General features: G+C 34.8%; 1 protein-coding gene across 1 annotated transcript; it reads right to left on the minus strand.

Moving 5' to 3' along the window:
- Positions 1–10373: 10373 nt before the first annotated feature.
- Positions 10374–19981, minus strand: KLRF2 (killer cell lectin like receptor F2). The gene is made up of 6 exons (XM_080661166.1): positions 19801–19981; positions 17260–17358; positions 14440–14487; positions 12501–12649; positions 12116–12231; positions 10374–10516 (listed from the first exon to the last, which is right to left on the minus strand). Exons 1-6 carry the CDS (start codon positions 19886–19888, stop codon positions 10399–10401), a joined length of 618 nt encoding a protein of 205 aa, XP_080517292.1. The 5' UTR covers positions 19889–19981; the 3' UTR covers positions 10374–10398.
- Positions 19982–20837: the final 856 nt, after the last annotated feature.

The raw sequence follows: 20837 nt of genomic DNA on the forward strand, positions 1-20837 counted from the left end.
CCCCGTAGATGGTGTGTTTTTTTTTTTTAAAAAAAGTCTTTATTGTTTAAGGTATTACATATGTCTCCTTTTTCCTCCATTGACCCCTCCCCAGCCACTCCCACCCCTCAGCATATGCCCCCACCACCCCGTGTCCATGTCCATTGGTTATGCTTAGATGCATGCATGTAAGTCCTTTGGTTGATCCCTACCTCCTCCTCTTACCCTCCCCTGCCTTCCCTCTGAGGTTTGACGGTCTGTTTGATGCTTCTTTCTCTGTATCTATTTTTGTTCATCAGTTTATGTTCATTATATTCCACAAATGAGTGAGATTATGTGATATTTATCTTTCTCCAACTGGCTTATTTTGCTAAGTATAATGCTCTCCAGGTCCATCATGCTGTTGCAAATGGTAAGAGTTCTTTATTTTTTAGAGCAACATAGTATTCCATTGTTTAGATTCAACACAGCTTTTTTATCCACTCATCTGCTGATAAACACTTAGGCTATTTCCAAATCTTAGCTATTGTAAATTGTGCTGCAATGAACATAGGGGTGCATATATTCTTTCTGATTGGTGTTTCTGATTTCTTGGGATATATTCCTAGATGTGGGATTACTGGGTCAAATGGGAGTTCCACTTTTAACTTTTTAAGGAAACTCCATACTGTTTTTCACTGTGGCTGCAGCATTCTGCATTCCCACCAGCAGTGCACGAGGGTTCCATTTTCTCCTAGTCCTTGCCAGTACTTGTTTGTTGGTTTGTTGATGATAGACATTCTGACAGGTGTGAGATGGTACTTCATTGTCGTTTTGATTTGCATCTCTCGGATGATTAGTGACTTTGAGCATGTTTTCATATGTCTCTTGGCCTTCTGTATGTCCTCTCTTGAAAAATGTCTATTTAGGTCTTTCGCCCATTTTTTTTATTGGATTGTTTATCTTCCTTTTGTTAAGTTGTATGAGTTCCCTGTAAATTTTGGAGATTAAACCCTTATCAGAGATAACATTGCAAATATGTTCTCTCATGCAGTGGGCTTTCTTGTTGCTTTGTTGATGGTTTCTTTTGCTGTGCAGAAGCTTTTTATTTTGATGTAGTCCCATTTGTTTATTTTCTCCTTAGTTTCCATTGCCCTAGGAGCTGTATCGATAAAGATATTGCTATGACATATGTCTGATATTTTGCTGCCAATATATTCTTACATTTAAGTCCTTTATCCATTTTGAGTTTATTTTTGTATATGGTGTAAGTTGGTGATCTAGTTTCATTTTTTTTTGCATGTATCTGTCCAATTTTCCCAACACTATTTATTGAAGAGAATGTCTTGACTCTATTGTATGCCCTTGCCTCCTTTGTCAAATTTTAATTGAGCATAATAGCTTGGGTCAATTTCTGGGTTCTCTGTTCTGTTCCATTGATCTATATGTTTGTTCTTGTGCTAGTACAAGGCAGTTTTGAGAACAGTGGCTTTGTAATATAGCTTGATATCTGGTATTGTGGTCCCTCCAACTTTGTTCTTCTTTGTCAGGATTGCTGCAGCTATTCAGGGTCTTTTTTATTCCATATGAATTTTTGGAGTTTGTTCTAGGTCTGTGAAATATGCCATTGGTATTTTAATGGAGATTGCATTGAATCTATAGATTGCTTTGGGTAGTAAGGACATATTAATGATGTTGATTCTACCAATCCATGAACATGGTATATTCTTCCATTTGTTTATGTCTTCTTCTGTCTCTTTTGTCAACGACCTGTAGTTTTTCAAGTACAGGTCTTTTATCTCCTTAGTAAGTTTATTCATGTGTATCTTGATTTTTTTGTTGCAATAGTAAATGGGATTGTTTTTTAGTTTCTCTTTCTGTGAGCTCATTATTAGTGTATAAAAAATCCATAGATTTCTGAGTGTTAATTTTGTATCCTGCTACATTGCCAATTCATTTATTAAGTCCAATAGTTTTTTGATGGAGTCTTTAGGATTTTCTATGTACAATATCAAACACAATATATTTTATTACCCATCTTTTGTGCCTGGATCCACTTCTGAGTATTATAAAAAATAAATAAGCAAACAAGTAAATAAGTAATCATTGCAAAGTGAGGAGAGAAGGCTTTAAAGTTGGCCCTCCATTTGAACATTTACTTGGTTCTTTTTTAGTTCCATTAACTTATTCAAACATTTGGAGGGTGGGAACTTTTTATTTTAGTCTCATTACTCAGCACCTAACTAAAATCCTGAGACAGTAAATTCTCAAAACAATTTCCAGAGAAATATATTCATTATTATTCTGGCTCCTTTGGCACTGAATATTGTTGAAGTAGAACAAATGTTCCACTAACTCTTACGTTTCAATGGTTTGTTATCATTTATGGTGAGTTTCACTTCTGTAACTTGGATATCTTCTCTTGTCTACAACTTTCTCATATCTTCAAGGTAAAATGAATCCTTCATTTCTTACCTTAGTCTTTGAGGCTTAAATTATAGTCAGGTCTCTAGGTCTCTTCCTTGATTGCTAAATTTTATGCATTATTTTTGATAGAATGTCAAGATAGACCATGAGAGGTTATCAGTTCCATTTCTCAAAGTAGAAGCCAGAAAAATAAAATAGACTACTTGGCCACTAAATGGTCTTCCTTGCACAAAGAATTGAATTCGTTCACTATCCCATGAATGAAGCTAATTTTGCAAACCTCAGACCATGGGATTTAAAAGTAAAATTGATTCACCAGAATGAGTAGAAACACTTTTTAATTTTTTTTTAAGTTTTTATAATTTTGTTCTTTTTTTTCCAGCACGCACTCAAAAAATGTCAGAACATCCCCAAACTACAAAATGTTCAGGAGAATGGATTGGAGTAGAAGATAAGTGTTTCTATTTTTCTAAAGATACTAAGAATTGGACAGGCAGTAAAATATTTTGCAGTTCACAAGGATCAGAACTTGCTCAAATTGATACACATGGAGATATGGTAAGAAAAGGGGAAAGTTTTCAATCATTTCAGAGTTTAAGCTTATACAAAAAGAGAATAAAAATGGCAAAAATTAATACTCAATAATGTAAGTCAGATGATGTTTTAAGCACTGAAACTATAAAGTATTATGCTGAGCAAAATAAGCCAGTCAGAGAAAGACAAGTATCACATAATCTCACTCATATGTGGAATCTAATGAACAAAATAAACTAATGAACAAAATAGATCCAGAGACATAGAAGCATGGAACAGACTGTAGAATCTCAAGAGGGAAGGCGTGGAGGATGGGTGCGAAGAGATTAACCAAAGAATTTATATGCATATATGCATAACCCAGGGACACAGACAGTAGGGTGGTGAAGGCCTGGGGTAGGGAGCAGATGGGGGCCAAAAGGGTCAGTGGGGGAAAAAAGTGGAAAATCTGTAATACTTTCCAACAATAAAGATGAAACAAAACAAAACAAAACCTCATTCAATCTTCAACTAATACCTACAAATTAAGTATTTACATATCCCCATTTAAAGGTGAGGATAATGAAGCACAGAGATATTATGTGTCAGTCATTGTCACAGTCATAATTTGTTGAACTTGGATTTGAACACAAGCAAATTATCTAGTGATTGTATGTCTTTAGTCACAATACATATTGCTCAGATAGCTAATGGTTTTGTTCAGTATTCTTAGATTATTAAATAGATTGTTTTTAATACCTTTACAATGGCGTTCTCTCCAGAGTAGCCTGGGAAACTTGAAACAAATAAAGGATATGAAAATTTAGAGATGAAGATGTGAAGAAAATCTATACAGTTTGAAGAAAGTGAGACAATTAATGGAATAAGTGAAAGGGCAGAGAAAGAGGGACTTGGAATCCAGACCTCAGTGTAACAGTGGAAGTTGTTTGTTTGTAAAAAAAAAAGCTGACTGACAAGTCTGTGGTCCAATAGTTAGGAACCCATAGAAGAGGGACTAAACTCATCGCTCAATATATTTTATTGCAATACCTGGTATTCAGAAGTTAGATTTCTGATTCTATGAGAAAACACAACAGCAATGGCATTTTTATTCTGGTATTTAGTCAAAGTAGCTCATTACTGAGTTTTTACTGTTTAAACAGTACTTAATACTTTCAATTAAAACCTTTCCCCCCTGAAATCCTTTGATGATTTTTGAGAGCAGAGCTGTGCAGAACACAAAATATAAGCATTGGTTCTCTGTCACCTTTAAAGAACATGCTGAATTAGTTCCTATAAAAACTGCTTAGCTTCTGATTCTGTCATCCAGAAAGATATCATATCATATCAGTTTATCACCTTTGTCATTCACTCTGTGACTAAAAGATATTGGTAGTTTATGCATTAGAATTAGAAGTTGAAACAGAAATTACCTTTAAAGACAGTTAGAGTCAGGGCAGATCAGAGAGTTTCAGTGACTTGATAAAGTCACTCTACTACTTAGAGACATTTAAGAAGTAAGAGCAAAGTGAAAATCTTTTTGGTAAAATTAAACTAAACATCTGTGCTGTTAGTTGCTGTTGAAGCATTAGGGCATGCAAGTTAAGATGTAAATCATAAAATCTGGCGGGGTGGGGCGAGAAGCATGTTTAGCATTATGCTCTAAAATATTAAATAGATTATGCCCTGATTTTTGTGAAAGGATTTTTTGAAGAAGCACACAGGAACATCTATGCACTGGATTGGGTTGAGCAGAAAACAAGGAGAGTCTTGGGAATGGACAAATGGCACCACATTCAATGCTTGGTGAGTTTCAAATTTAGTAGGAAAGGTTTTAATCTGGTTGCACAAAAAACTTAAATGGTTTGAGTTGTGATATGTGCCCTTTCACACTGAAACATACCCTAGAGCAACCCATCTTCTCTCTACCTTGTTAAATGACTGAAATTTTCCATTTTATTTGTTTCCTATTTTATTTCTTCACTGTCAAACTCTTGCTAATCAGTCCTCCTACTGATAATTCAAATTCAAATACTTTACTAATTCCAACCAACTACTTAAATTTATACAAGATCACTCTTCTTAAAGTGGAGACCACATAGTTGTCTTTAACTTTCCAAATGTCCGTCATAAGCAACATTATTTATGAAAGCATTTATTGAGTGAATCTTGTTTCCTCACTTATATTCTATTTTACCTACAAGAACTGTACTAATTTTCTTTTGTATATATGTATTCTTGCCTTAATATTTCATTAAGTGCTAGTTAAAATTAAATAAATATTAAAACGTGTATGATAAGATAAATTATATTTATTACAAAAAGGGATAATTTTTGTCATCAGCAGAGCAAATTAATAAGAACAACATTATAATTAGTATCTTTGGTTTTTGTCTCAGTATGTTTCAAAAGTGCCAAGTATATGTATAAATCTTATTACTTTCAAAAAGGGACATTGGCTAAAAATATGCCAGGAAACTGCTATTTATTTATTTATTATTTTCAATTATAGTATATATTCAATATTGTCTTGTATTAGCTTTAGATGAATAGCATAGTGGTTAGACAATCATGTACTTTACTGAGTGGTCCCCCTGATATATCCAGTACCCACCTGATCCCACATATAGTTATTACAATATTATTGACTATATTCCCTATGCTATAATTTACATCTCCAAGACTATTCTGTAACTACCAATTTATATTTCTTAATTCCTTCACCTTTTTCACCCAGCCCGATAATCCCATTCCACTCTGTCAATTGTCAGTCTGTTTTCTGTATCTATGAGTCTGAGAAAACCGCTTTTTTAAGAAATTCCAGAGACCTTTAGATTTAGTGACTCCTGATAGATAGATGATAGATAAATAGCTAATGGATGGATGGATAGATAGATAGATAGACAGATAGATAGACAGACAGATAGATGATAGATAGGGGTAGATATAAGTAAACGTAATAGAAATAGAGATATATTTATATCATTGACTTTTCCATGTCTACCTATATCTGTCTTCCTAATTGTTCTAAATAATGTTACAGATTACACTAATAATAATACATTCAATCTTACATTTCTTTAATATAACACATATTTTTGTGTAGCATACAGTGATGGGTGAGTATGGAGCTCAGTGTCTGGTATAAAGTGTTTCAAATCACTGTATTCTTAAAATTATATATTTTTTATTGCTTCAGAGAGGAAGAGAGAGAAACATCAATGATCAGAGAGAATCATTGATCTGCTGCCTCCTGCATGCTCCCTACTGGGGATTGAGCCTGCAACCCGGGCTTGTGTCCTGACCAGGAATCAAATTGTGATCTTCTAGTTCATAGGTCAATGCTCAACCACTGAGCAACACCGGCTGGGAAAAAATCACTGTATTCTTAATTTTATTTTTTGTTACAGCTGTAAGTGGTTTCCAAACTGATTTTGGCTGTTCCTTTTTAGGTTTGAAATTGACGGGAATGGATTATTTGCTTTTCTGAATGCTGATGGAGTTTACAGTTCAAGGGGATTTGTTGATATCAAGTGGATTTGCAGCAAACCTAGATTTTAATAGAGAAAAAAACTGGGAAATGATTACCATAGTTTGGGAATAGACAAGCCCTGGCTGGATAGCTCAGTGGATTGGAGCATTGTCCTGTACACCAAAAGGTTGTGGGTTCCTGCTCAGGACAGATACCTAGGTTTCAGGTTAGATTCCAAGTCGGGGCACATTCAGGAGGAAATAGAATGATGTTTCCCTCTCATCTCTCTCAAATCAACAAACAGATCCTCAGGTGAGGATACAAAAAATAAAAATAAAGTGAAAGACTAAAGTTATTTTTCACTTCTGAGGCTGTGAAAGTGTAACAGGATAGGAAGAATTTAGGGAAAACTCCCAACAAGTAAAATAAGGAAGCTAGAGGGGCATCATAGGAGGATAAGCCTCTCGGTCATCTCATCAAAGCCCCCACCTCCAGGCATGATCAAAGGGAAATAGTTTATGTCAGAAAAAACTCCTGAGGTGGTCACAGAAATCAAAGCTACAACCAGATCAATCCAAGATGAAGAAAACATTGACCAGAGAAGAAGATAAAGGGGGGATAAATGGTAATGGAAGAAGTTTTGCCTTGGGATGGTAATCACAGTACAATACAGATGATGTACTGTAGAATTGTATACCTGAATCCTGTATAATTTTATTAACCAATATCACCGCAAAATTAATCTAAAAATGTCACCATTGTAATGAAAGCTGACACTATAAGTAGAAAGGGTGGGGTGGATGAACACCATGACACTTCCAAAATGGACCATATTGGGAACAAGAACCCCTCTCAACCAGAAGGCGGAGTCAGAATTTTGTGCGACAGAGTCCAGAAACAGCCCACCCTTGGAAACACATAAAATCCCAAGAACTGACTGACACAGTGTGCAATTCACTCATGAATTGGCTTACATCCACTCCGGGGTAACAAGACCATAGCTCAACCCCTGACCTGTTTCCAGGAACCCGAGTTCTAGACTCATTCTCTACCTAAATAAAACTTGCTTTTCTCATTCAGACTCGTATTTTTGGTTTTGTTTTTTGTTTGTTTTTTATTCTTTCCTGCATGAGTCAAGGGTCTGGAGGTGCCAGACTATACCAGGGCAGGGCATAGGAACTGGTCAGGTAACAAAAGGAACTAAAAACTGTTGAATGAGCCTAGCCTATGTAGTTTAGTGGTTGAGCATCGACCTATGAACCAGGAGGTCACAGTTCAATTCCCTGTCAGGGCACATGCCTGGGTTGCAGGCTCGATCCCCAGTAGGAGGCAGCCAACCAGTGATTCTCTCTCATCATTAATGTTTCTATCTCTCCCTCTCCGAAATCAATAAAAATATATATATTTTTTTTAATTGAGTGAATGATTACAGGCAAAACCTCATTAATTCAAGACACATAATTACCAATATGAGCACAAGTCAGGAAACTTCTATTAGATCCAAACGAAATAACAGTAAACAATTACATGCAATGATGGTTATAAAAAGCAAATTTAAATGGATCTATATGAATAGGCCAGCAACATTTACAGTTTAAAAGTTAGAGAAATATAAGTGCTCTTTATGTGTAAACATTATAAAACTAGAGGCCCGGTGCACGAAATTTGTGCACGGTGGTAGGGGGGGGGTCCCTCAGCCCGGCCTGCACCCTCTTGCAAAACGGGACCCCTTGGGGGATGTCCAACTGATCGCCCCTAACTGCTTGCCAGCCTGCTGATCACCCCAACTGCCTCCGCCTCAGCTCCCACTGCCGCAGCTTCATCTGGAAGGACGTCTGGAATGATGTCCGGAAGGTCATTCAGCTGTCTGGTCTAATTAGCACATTATGCTTTTATTATTATAGATACTAACCATAGTAACTTTGACTTTATCCTAAAAACAAGGGAAAATCTACCAAGAAGGATCCTAACTCTATAAATAATAATCACTGATATAATTACATTAGAATTATAAAGCTTAGACTATAGAACATAAACTAGAATAATGACATTAAAAGTGACCAAACAATAGATTTTTGTAAAAATTTAATTTTACAAGTAAGATCAAGGAAATAGGATGGGCTATGATACCTGCCTGGGTGTGTCATAAAATTCAATCCTGCAGAACATTTGAATAATTATAGCAAGTCTGTGTTTGTTACATTTCCTGCCTAAGTAACTATAATCTGTGCGTACTCACAAGAAGGAATGTGAGTGTATGTAAAGAGATAGAGTGATACAGAATCTGGAAAAAAGGGGAATATCTAGGTTACAGGGCAAACACATACAAACAAGTCCTTTTTAAATATCTTTATGGAGCTTAATTTCTTCATTGCAGATGAAATTTTCTGATAATGATAAAAGGAGATTTTTATGAACCCCACCCATCATTCCTTTTACCTGGCACTTTATGTAAAAGCAAATGACTTTAAGTAATCCTGGAAACTGTCAGCATGTAATCAAGTATGGGCATATTACATCTATGCATCATGTTGCAACCAAGAAAATTTGAAAATGATAATCTTTAGACACTATTGGGCATTACAGGAAGATGTGTTAAATTTGGTTCATAATATAGGTTTTATTTTTATTGTCGGTTCATGGTTACAAGTTAATTTTGTTAATTGCTTAGCAATTTAGAGTAACTCATCCCTCTTTTTTTTTCTTTGAGTCACAGTTAATAGGGTATAAATTCCTGATGACTTAGAATTAACTACATACAACTTCTTGAACTTAAATAACTACCTCACTTATAAGGTGGACACAAACTTTGGTATTTATTTATAATATGAATGTGTTTTGAATAAATGAGAGGACAAATTAGAAACTTTACTTTTGATAAAATTTCAGTTAGAAAACTAAGGGAATAAGACAGTTCTCAATATATTTAAAATAAATTTTATTAAAGGAGAATAAATTCTAAAATCACACTAAAAATAAGATTATATGTCACTACAAATAGACAACTTATGCTTACAACACCTGAATACTTTATTACCAGCTAAAAGTTTGATTTCTTTTTGATAAAATTGAAAACAGTCAACTTGGGGTAAAGGCCTACCATGAAGAAAAAAATGGCATATCTGTATCTATGTGCCTGGTCTATTGTTTTACCAAATGTTCAGAAAGAGTTAGAAACCAAGGAATAGAACACACATGAGGAATAGGCAGGATTAGAAAAAGATTAAATTTAATTATTTTTTTAGACATTAAAATAATAAGAAATTATATTTTTTTATCCTATATAATAAAGAGGTAATATGCAAATAGACCATCACTCCAACACACAAGATGGCCACCCCCATGTGGACACAAGATTGCCAACCTCATGTGGACACAAGATGGCTGCCACAAGATGGCCAGCAAGGGAGGGCAGTTGTGGGCGATCAGGCCAGCAGGGGAGGGCAGTTGGGAGGGACCAGGCCTATAGGGAAGAACAGTTGGGGGCGACCAGGCAGCAGGAGAGGACAGTTGGGGGGGGGGACCCAGGCCTGCAGGGAGGGCAGTTGGGGGCAATCAGGCCAGCAGGGGAAGGCAGTTGGGGGCAACCAGGCCTGCAGGGGAGGACAGTTGGGGGCAATTGGGCTGGCAGGGGAGCAGTTAGCCATCAATCAGGCTGGCAGGGGAGTGGTTAGGGGGTGATCAGGCTGGCAGGCAGAAGCGGTTAGGGGCAATCAGGCAGGCAGGCAGGTGAGCAGTGGGAGCCTGCAGTCCTGGATTGTGAGAGGGATGTCCCAGATTGGAGAGGGTGCAGACTGGGCTGAGAGACACACATCCTCCCTTGTGCACGAATTTCGTGCACCAGGCCTCTAGTCTAAAAATAAATATATATTTTTTATTTTGAAGTTTTATTTCTATAAGAATATTTTAAAAATTTATATTTGAATGAAAACAAAGTAAATTTATCTTAAAAAATGAATAGCCACTGTTAACATCCATACACACTTCTTCCACTTTCTTATTTAAATGCACAGATTTGCTTTTATTGTTCAGACAACATCTCTCTGGCAAATGCCATGAAATTTGGAGCCACAGTCTTCAGAATACACTTGATTTCTTGTTGTGACAGCACAGCTCATGCTATCAGTTGGTCCAATCATCGAAAAACTAGGAGATAAAGGTCAGACTTTAGAGAATTTATATTATTTATAATGATAATTGTATTTGTTAAAGTCTTCTCCAGCCAAACTTGTATAGGTACCTTCTCAAATGTTGCCAATGATTGTACTTGGGCACTCTTGATTTGTTTCCCGGTCAAGCCCTCCCTTACCCCTTGAACTCCCAACCAAATGTCTCTCTTATTGGAATAACATCAGTTCAAACTTGAAGTCTATAAGAATCCCTGTCCCTTCCCTCTCCATTCTCTCCTTAAGTATATCAGCAAGCCCTGGGTATTCTATCCCAAGATAAATCCTCATATTTATTCACTTCTAATCCGGGCTACTGGTACCTCTTCCATATCTCTGGTCATTGGCTTCTAAATGAACTTCAGTTTCAATTTTGTTTCTATATATTAATTTTCCACATGGCAGCATAAATACTGTTCTTTAAAAGGTAATTAGATGTTAAAGTGGAAGTTTTGGTAAAGACATAATATATTAATGGGAGTTACAAAGCAGTAACATAGAAAAAAATAAATACTTTTTAAAGTTAAGTAAAACTGTTTAGATAATGTTAACTTCCTTATTTAACTTCCATAGTGTAATAGGGCTAGGAAAATGTGTAGTTAGAATATTTTTGGAGAAAGCTATTTTCTTAACTATTTTTTAGTTACTGATTCTTGTTTAAAATATAAAAACCAAACACTATTATAACCATCTGCACATCATTTTTATTAAATAATTAAATTAAAGCTTTAAAAAAAGATGTGTTACCCTAACAATATGTCAGTTTCCAAGTAAAATGAGCCTACATATCTTTTACTAATATTTTCAAAGATTACAATCAAAATAAGTCCAAAAAATGAATAGTACTGGATGCCTTAGTTTTATATTCATGAAAGATGATGGAGAATAGAAGTATAAATATCCAGACTGAAATCACTCTGACTCCGTGGCTTTGCTGCAACTTGCCAGGTCTCAGGTGCTCTAACAGTGTAATGTGCAAAGAAAATGAGTGCGCAGAGGAGAACCAGTGAATGTATATGACACTTAGGAATGTTAAAGCACTCTTCCATGCATTACCTTATGTTGTTCACACAAGAACATTGTGAGGAAAGCTTCGTTCTTCTTTTCATACAGATGAACAAATGGATATTAATAAGTTTGGAAGAATTTTCTAAGGGCAGGATTTTAAATTCATACTTTCAGATATCAATTCAAGAGGCATTTTTACATAGTCTGGGTGCTTTTATTTATATGTAAATTTTATTTTTATATTTACTATATAGGAAATATTTGCTTACCATTATTTTAAATGAGATTCAAATAAGCTTAAACATTTTTAAGTAGTCAATTTTTGACAAATAACAATTTCCAAATGCCATAATGAATATTTTCTAACTCTGTTTCTCAACATTATTCCAAACCCCCCACCCCCCAAAAAAGGGGGAGGCAGAAAAAAGAAAGGAGAGAAAAATAATTTTAAAAGAAAGCAGGTAAGAAGGAAGAGAAAAATTTTGAAAAATCAAGGAAACAATTAAAAGTACTTTTTCTATAAATAAAGCAGCATCATTACACCATCCCTCTGCTTCAAATAACTACTTACTTTTTTAGTTCCACAAGAGGGTGTTCATTTATCCACGTCCATTGCTTTCCTGGGGATATAACATATAATCCAATCCAACTAGGACATCCAGGTTTTAAACTCTTCTGTATGAATTCCTAGAGACAAAACAGTATATTCATTCATTCATTTATTCAAAAACATGTGAATGCCTTCTATAGAGTAAGGTAATGTGCCAGAGTAAGGTACTTGATAAAGAAAATATTCATGTATTTCATAAGTAGTAGGGGTTTTTGAAATCATAAACAATAGTAATTACATTAGGGCTAATGGATGTTCAAATCAATGACTATAAACCACCCACACTTTTTAGAATTGCACCTAGAATTTTTCCTTGGGCACTTAGAGCCTGTTTTTGACTCCTCACCAGCTCTTTCAAATTGTGAATCACGGGCAAATGTGCCTGGAGCTTTGAACAATCACGCTGACTCTCATTCCAAGTTTTAGAAAACGTTGAAAACTTGTAACACTTCCCTTCATTCAGCAGCCAGTCATTTGGACATACATAATTATTTCCTGAAGAAAATGTATGAAGAAAAAGTTAAGCCTACAGTTAATAGAGAAAGTATAAATAGTATCTAATGTGATTGACTGGAAAATAGACCTTTACCAATTCACTTTTTTGTGATTAAAAGGTAGCTCTATTAGAAAAATGAAAATGAGATTCACTCATTCATTTGTATATTTCCAGTACTGGGGGCAGGGTTTGGGGTGACAGTTGGAAAGAGCAAAGCTTGTGAATTCTGACCTCTATATTTGAAGAAACAATGTATAATATTTTGATTGTTTATTATTAACTGAAAAAGTAAAAGCCTGTTGTTTAAGTCCATCCATTATTTGATTCTAATTCCTTTCTCTCAAGGTTTTCTTTACAACTGGCACTTCATTTCTCTGAGATTACTTACCATTACCATTACTTACTCCATTGCATTGGATACATACATCCTACTGGGTTTTTTCTGTATACTGTTCCCTTAGCCTTCAGTATTTTTTCCTTGCATAATCTAAATCAGCGGTTCCCAACCTTTTTTTGGCCATGCCCCACCTAAGCATCTCTAAAATCCTGATATCCACCACCCCGCTGTGACATATCATTCTTGTTATTCAAAAGTGAACTCCTAGTCACAGGGAGGAAGCCTAAAAGGCCATTAACTTGGTCTAAACAAGCTTCCAAAGAACATGGCATCCATGAAAGAGAAAAATAAAAGAACAAAAGGACAGCTGAAGTACTGAGGAAGAAATCACTAAGAAATTGTTAAAAATAATAATAATATGAAGTGATATGAAAAAAATAGCAAATAAAGATTCAAAACATACAATAGAGAACTGAAATGCATAAATCTCTCACAATATATATTTATATACTGTATATGAGGTTCCTAGAACCGTAAGAAATGCAAAAATTTCACTGTTCATAACTCATTCTCGAATTGCCCCCCTTAAAAACCAAAATGCCCCCCTGTGGGGCGTGTGCCCCACATTGGGAACCATTGCTCTAAATTAACTTATCTTTTAATGTTCAATTGCACTTCCACTTCAGAAACAAAGCCTTCATATGTGGTGTATATATACAAAGGAATATTATGCAGTAATTAAAGAGAATGAAATCTTGCCATTTGTGAGAACATGAATGCATATAGAGGATAGTATGCTAAGTTAAATAAGTCAGGCAGAGAAAGACCAATATCATATGGTTTCACTTACTGGTATACGTAGACTCTAAAATCAAAACAAAACAAAAATAGACTCATAGAAACAGACCAAAGGGATGGTTACCAGAAGGGAAGGGGTGGAGAGATGGATGAAAAGGGGATAGGGAATTTAATAAAAAATATGGTGATAGGTCTGCAAGGTGACAGATGATTACTAGCATTAGCAGGGTGACCACATTGTAAGGTACAAAAATGTTGAATTAACCAGTCATAATTTCGGCCACCTTTAAGACCTAACATTTAAGTATCATTTAGCAAAGGATGGATAATCTGTTTTACTAAAATCTACTGATTTAAATGCTAGTGCTTCTAAAAAGTACTTTCACAGCAACATCTGGACTAGTGTTAGACCAAATATTGGATATCATGCATGGCCAGGTCAAGTTGACACACAAAATTAACCATCACAGCTGATTTAAACTACACTAAATATTCTATGACATAGTTATCATATCGCCATTTGAAAGTTTAAAAAAACTGATGATATTTAATTTGCCTAAATTTATGTGACCAGTTGGTTGAAATTTCTTGATTCAAACATAGACAAGCACATTACAGAAAAAAACAAGCAAACAAACAACAAACAAACATTACCTGCTAGGCTGCTGATATTTACATTATGTGAGAAATCCATTTTTTTATCTATACTCAGTGCAAAGAAAAAAATATATAATGAGTAACATTTAATAAATAGCAATTTAGGTATATGAGAATAAAAATACTAACATAAGATAAAGACATGCAAATAAAAACTGAAAGTATTTCTCTTATACTAGGCTTCTACTCCTCTCCTTCCCCAGAATTAGCCATTTTTTAATCATATCTCTTTTTATTCCTTTGAGTGCTAATCACAATTCTAAATATTGCATTCATTCCTGTTTTTAAAAAATTGTTGACACTATTCTAGATGTTCCCCTTCCCCTCTCCCCTTTGCCCACCTCCACCCAGGTTTCCTTTTCTCCACATCCTGGCCAGTATTTGTTATTTGTTAATATATTAATGATAGCTATTCTGGCAGGTTTGAGGTTGTATCTCATTGTGGATTTAATTTACATCTTTTGACTGATTGTGACATTGAGCAATTTTTCATGTCTGTTGGCTATCTGTGTGTCCTCTTTGGAGAAGTATCTATTCAGGTCCTTTGCCCATTTTTAATTGGATTATTTGCATATACACTGAGTGGCCAGATTGGAGGCCAGCAGGCAGGCCAGCCAACCACCCATGTTCCCTCCCCCTGGCCAGGCTGGCCAGCCCCCACCCATACATGAATTCATGCACCGGGCCTCTAATATATATATACTGAGTGGCCAGATTATTATGCATTCAGAGATCATAATAATCTGGCCACTCAGTGTATGTTCTTTGGCTAATCTCTTCACCTTCTTTCTTCCAGTTCTCCCCACTCCTCTCCCCTCTGACATCTGTCAGTCTGTTCCATGTATCCATGCCTCTATTTCTATTTTGTCAGTTTATTTTGCTCATTTGATTCCACATATAAGTGAGACAATACGTATTTATATTTCTCTGACTGCCTTATTTTGTTTAGCGTAATAATCTTCAGGTCCAACCGTGTTGTCACAAAAGATAAGAGTTCCTTCTTTTATATGGCCATGTAGTATTCCTTTGCGTAAATGTACCATAGCTTTTTTATCCACTCATCTACTGACGGGCACTTAGACTGTTTCCAGATCTTGGGTATAATAAATAACACTGCTAGGAATACATGGGGTGCATATATTCTTTCTGATTGGTGTTTTGGGGTTCTTAGGATATATTCCTAGAAGTGGAATCACTGGGTTAAAAGGCAGTTCCATTTTTTTATTTTTTTAGGAAACTCCATACTGTTTTCCACAATGGCTGCACCAGTCTGCATTCCCACCAACAGTGCACTAGGGTTTCCTTTTCTCCACATCCTCACCAGCACTTGTTGCTCATTGATTTATTAATGATAGCCATTCTGGTAGGTTTGAGATGATATCTCATTGTGAATTGAATTTACATCTTTCTAATGATTAGTGACATTTAACAATTTTTCATATGTCTATTGGCCATCTGTGTTTCCTCTTTGGAGGAGTGTCTATTCAAGCCCTTTGCCCATTTTTTAATTGGATTGTCTTCCTGGTGTTAAGTTGTATTAATTCTTTGTATATTTTAGAAATTAATCCCTTATCAGATGTATCATTGGCAAATATGTTCTCCCATACAGTGGGTTCCACCTTCATTTTGTTGATGGCTTCTTTTGCTGTGGTGAAGCTTTTTAGTCAAATTTGTTTATTTTTTCCCTTTGTTTCCTTTGCCCTAGGAGATGTATTGGTAACAATATTGCTAAGAGAGATGTCTGAGATTTACTGCCCATGTATTTTCTAGAATTTTTTATGGTTCCACAGCTTACATTTAAGTCTTTTATCCACTTTTAATTTATTATTGTGTGTGGTGTAAGTTGATGGTCTAGTTTCATTTTTTGCATGGATTTACTGCCTATGTATTTTCTAGAATTTTTTATGGTTCCACAGCTTACATTTAAGTCTTTTATCCACTTTTAATTTATTATTGTGTGTGGTGTAAGTTGATGGTCTAGTTTCATTTTTTGCATGGTTCTGTCCAATTTTCCCAACACCATTTATTGAAGAGACTTTCTTGACTCCTATGTATGCTCTTGCCACCTTTGTTAAAAATTAATTGACCATAAGGCATGGGTTTATTTCTGGGCTCTATGTTCTGCTCCATTGATCTATATGCCTGTTCTTATGCTAGTACCAGGCTGTTTTAATTACATTGGCCTTGAGTATAGTTTGATATCTGATATTGTGATACCTCCAACTTGTGTTTTTCCTTCTCGAGATGGATGAGGCTATTAAACATCATACCTACTTTTTGTATATTCTTTTTTGTTATTTCTTCTTATTCCAGAAACTCCCATTTTATTATATCAAGTGTCTTCAGCTTCTTAGTTGCATTATTTAGAAAACTGTAGAAACCATGCATCCATGCATTGGTCTGGTTGTTTTTAAAAAGATTGAACACATAATACACACATTGAATACCATTGAAGAGGGAGGACGGTGCAGAAGTCCACCTAACAGGGTTTTCATACAGGTCCCCCTCCCTTGTTTTAACTAGCACATTAATACACTTAAATCATTGTCTTTCAAAGTAATACGAATAAGCACATAATAAGTCAACTTTTCATTGGAAGTTTTTTTTTTAAAAAAAGATGCAGAGTAAGTGTGTATATTATATTTGAATGTTTCTTAATTTTTCTTAAGTTTAAAATAATTTTGTAACATGACATATGGTTAGAAAGTTTAATTTACCGATTTTGGACTACATGTGGATCAGATCTTGATATTAAGAAAAAATAAAGATCAGTTTATCTTCTAAAATAGCAAAAATAAATAAAAACTCCATACTCACTTGAAAAGTTCAGGCCAATCACTGTCATCAGGTAAATAAGGATCCCGATGCATCCAAATACTAGCAAAATGCCATAATAATGTAGATACAGGGCAAAATCTGAAATGTTGATTTGTTTTTTCATTAATTTTAGAACTCTTGTGATAATTCACTTTAAACACATTTTCCTGTCTTTGTTAATTGGTGATATTTTTTATAATTTAGCATTATTTATTAAATTATATATTGTATAAATATATACAATTTATAACGTATGGTATTATGTGTATTACATATTATTATATAAAATATAACTATAAAATTTGTATTGTATATATAACATAACATTATATATAATATAAATATATCTTTTATATTCTTTATATTACACAGAATACTATGTAGCATATACTATATAAATAATATACACTGAGTGGCCAGATTATTATGATCTCTGAACACATAATAATCTGGCCATTCAGTGTATATCTTATATAATAAAAGGATAATATGCAAATTGTCCCCTCGACCAGGAGTTTGACCAGCAGGCAGGCCGGCCAACCACCCATGTCCCCTCCCACTGGCCAGGCTGGCCGGACCCCATCCATGCACAAATTCATGAACCAGGCCTCTAATATATATATATATTGAGTGGCCAGATTATTACGTGTTCAGAGATCATAATAATCTGGCCACTCAGTGTATATTATATATAGAAAAATGGAAATTATATATAATATGTGATTATATACTGTATGTATATTGCTATTATAAATGGAACTCTTTTTCTTAATTTCATTTTTGGATTGTTCAGTGCCAAGTGTATATATGTTGTGGGTATTATTTATTTTAATAGATCACTGTAGGAAATAAAAGAAGGAAAGGAACATTATTGAAGTCCTATTATGTTCCAGTCACTGTAGTGGGAATATTCACATGTTATCTCACCTTTACATATGATATATTGTATATCTCTGGTTTTAAATTTTCAGACAGGAATCAGTGTCAGCCTAAGCAGTGTAGATCTCCAATCAATGCTGCGTATACAGAATGTTGGCATAGTACTACTTTGGATCGTAGTTGGCAGGAATTGTCTTTAAAGAGGAATAAATGAGGAACCTCCAGAGAATTAGGAATATTATTTAATATAATCATAGGAATATTATTTCAATCTAGAAGCATTCTAGCCAATTTGCCTTGCTAGTCGCCAAAGAGAAAGTCAAGTAATTTGATACTCAGGAAATTATTCCCCAGTTTGTATTGGCTTATAAATAAACATGCACTTAATTTCATCACCATAGTCCTACATTTCACAAATAGTTCTGAGTCAGTGATTTTCAACTGATGTGTTACAAGAATTTTTAAAACATGCAATATCTAAGCATTTACTAGTCAGGGGACTTACCTCTTTTCCCTTAGATTGTCAAATTAAAAAATGACAAAAAACATCTTTCTTGGTATGCCACAGGCTTTTAGTAATTGGTTTATGCATGCTATGAGATGAAAAAGGTTGAGAATCACTGTTCTAGGTTGTAATAAAAGAGTGCTCTTTCTCAAATCTGGATGCTTCATTTCAATTGATTTCTATGGACTTAGTGTATCTCTTTATATCTATAATACATAGTTATAAGATGTGCTGTATGTTGTAAAACTTTTGAAATTTACTACTCAAATGTCTGTATTTCAAAATAAATCCCAAGTAAGTTTCTTTTTCTGGCCTGTGGATATTTCTTCACTCAGGCAAAAGTAGAAAGACCTCTACTTAGCTAAAAACCCTCAAAATATATTTCTGCACATTATGAGGGAATACCTATCCTAGGCATATTTATCCACAGTTAGCTGGTTCCATGCTTACCAGGAAGGGAAATTTTAAACTCATTGCCAAATCAATATGCTGCATATTAAACTTGTCTATAAAACCTGTAACAGATCTGAAAACAAAACAACCTTGACCAGATACAGCAATCTTAAACAGCAAAGATTAATATTGTCATTTATTTTGCCCTCTCTCATTCCCAGTGGATTATTCTGCCAGTCCCATGGCTCTTTTCAGAAGATTAATAAAATACAATATGTATATACAAAAATGTCTTTTTAAGCTGTAAAATGCTATAGGACCACTGTTACTCCCACCCTCAGCACTAGATCTTTACCTCTGGGTATAATAAGCATCTTCATACAGATATCATACCCAAAGATTTGCCTTCAAGAATCTTATGTTTTGTAGGAGGAATAATTTTTATGAAAATGCTAACTTTGACCTTTTACTTGAAAGTTACCTTTGTATTCTTATTATACCACATTGAGAAGATTATACATTATCTATTAGCATTTCGATGACCCCATGGCTACAAAAGTACTGTGGAGGATTTTTATTTATTTTTTTATTGTTGATGCGCAAATGAGTCTAAATAACCTATCTTAGGCAACATATGACCATTTTGTAAAATCCCAGAATATGATTAATTTTAATACTTTAAAATTATTCAAAGATAATTGTCTTTCTACAAGAATAATGCAATTTTAAACTGGAGTCTGAGTGAAAAATAACAATATTCCTACCTTTAGATCTCTGCCTGGATTTAAAACGATCCTTGAATTTCAACCTCATGTAGCCATCTTCAGTCTCCATCTCCTCAAATATTTCCATGTGTTATTACCCAGAAAATAGTAAAAGAAAATAGAGATTAGTTTCAGCATTGGATGAATATTCCTGCTAGCACAATGTACCAAAGACTAAAAGGAAGTCCAAAAATAGTCTGACCACACAGGATGTGTTGGTGAATGAAAATGGACAGACATATTAATTTCTGAGTAAAATTCTGTATGCTGCAAAGTAAAAGTGGGTATTTTGCTTTGTTCTTTTCAACAAATATTTGTTGGACACTTACTATGTACCAGTCATTTGTGTGCAGTGTATTAGGGACATAAAAATGAAGAAGACAAACATACTTTCTATCTTTATATTCTAATGAGAAAAAAAATATATAAATACCAAACAAACAAAACCAATGCTTGGCTAGATAAGAATAAAACTTTTAAAGGTTACTATCTTTACGACACGTCAGTATTGTGCATGCATACACAGAGGAAATTATCACTTTTTAGTGGTGATTGGTAAATCACAAGCCAGTGGTGAGGAGCATAAAATGAGGGCATGAAGAAAGGTAATATCAGACCTACATTCAATCAATTGTAATAACAGTTATTTTAAATAATTGTCCAAAATCCCAGAGAGAGGTATGGCTATGATGGTCTGAGGTGACTCTCCAAGAAATGATCAGTGCAGAGGCGATGGTAAATTGAATACAAGGGAGATGGATCTAACATACTATGAAGTCCTTGTGGTACTACAGTAGATCTGTGGGCAGGAAGTCAAATTCATTATTGGATTAAGAGTATACCTTATTAAAACCCACTGTTGCCCTCTTCAATATGATAGTCACAATGTAATTTTCCACCAAGCTAGCCTGCTATCCCTCTCAGAATTGGTATCTTATCTGGGACACAGATTTGGCCATTGCATTTGACACATTGGGCACTCAGCTCCAGGGCATCCTTGGGTAGTAGATGACAGCTTTGTTGATCCCAGGCATAGG

This window comes from Plecotus auritus (assembly GCF_963455305.1).
Source record: "Plecotus auritus genome assembly, chromosome: 3".
Classification (NCBI taxonomy): Eukaryota; Metazoa; Chordata; class Mammalia; order Chiroptera; family Vespertilionidae; genus Plecotus; species Plecotus auritus.

Coding starts and splice junctions, on each gene's coding strand:
- KLRF2 (XM_080661166.1), bottom strand. CDS start 19,888: ATGGAAATATTTGAGGAGATGGAGACTGAAGATGGCTACATGAGGTTG. Junction 17,359..19,800: donor ATCCAGGCAGAGATCTAAAG/GTAGGAATATTG, acceptor TCAACATTTCAG/ATTTTGCCCTGTATCTACAT. Junction 12,232..12,500: donor TTCACAATTTGAAAGAGCTG/GTGAGGAGTCAA, acceptor TTTTGTCTCTAG/GAATTCATACAGAAGAGTTT.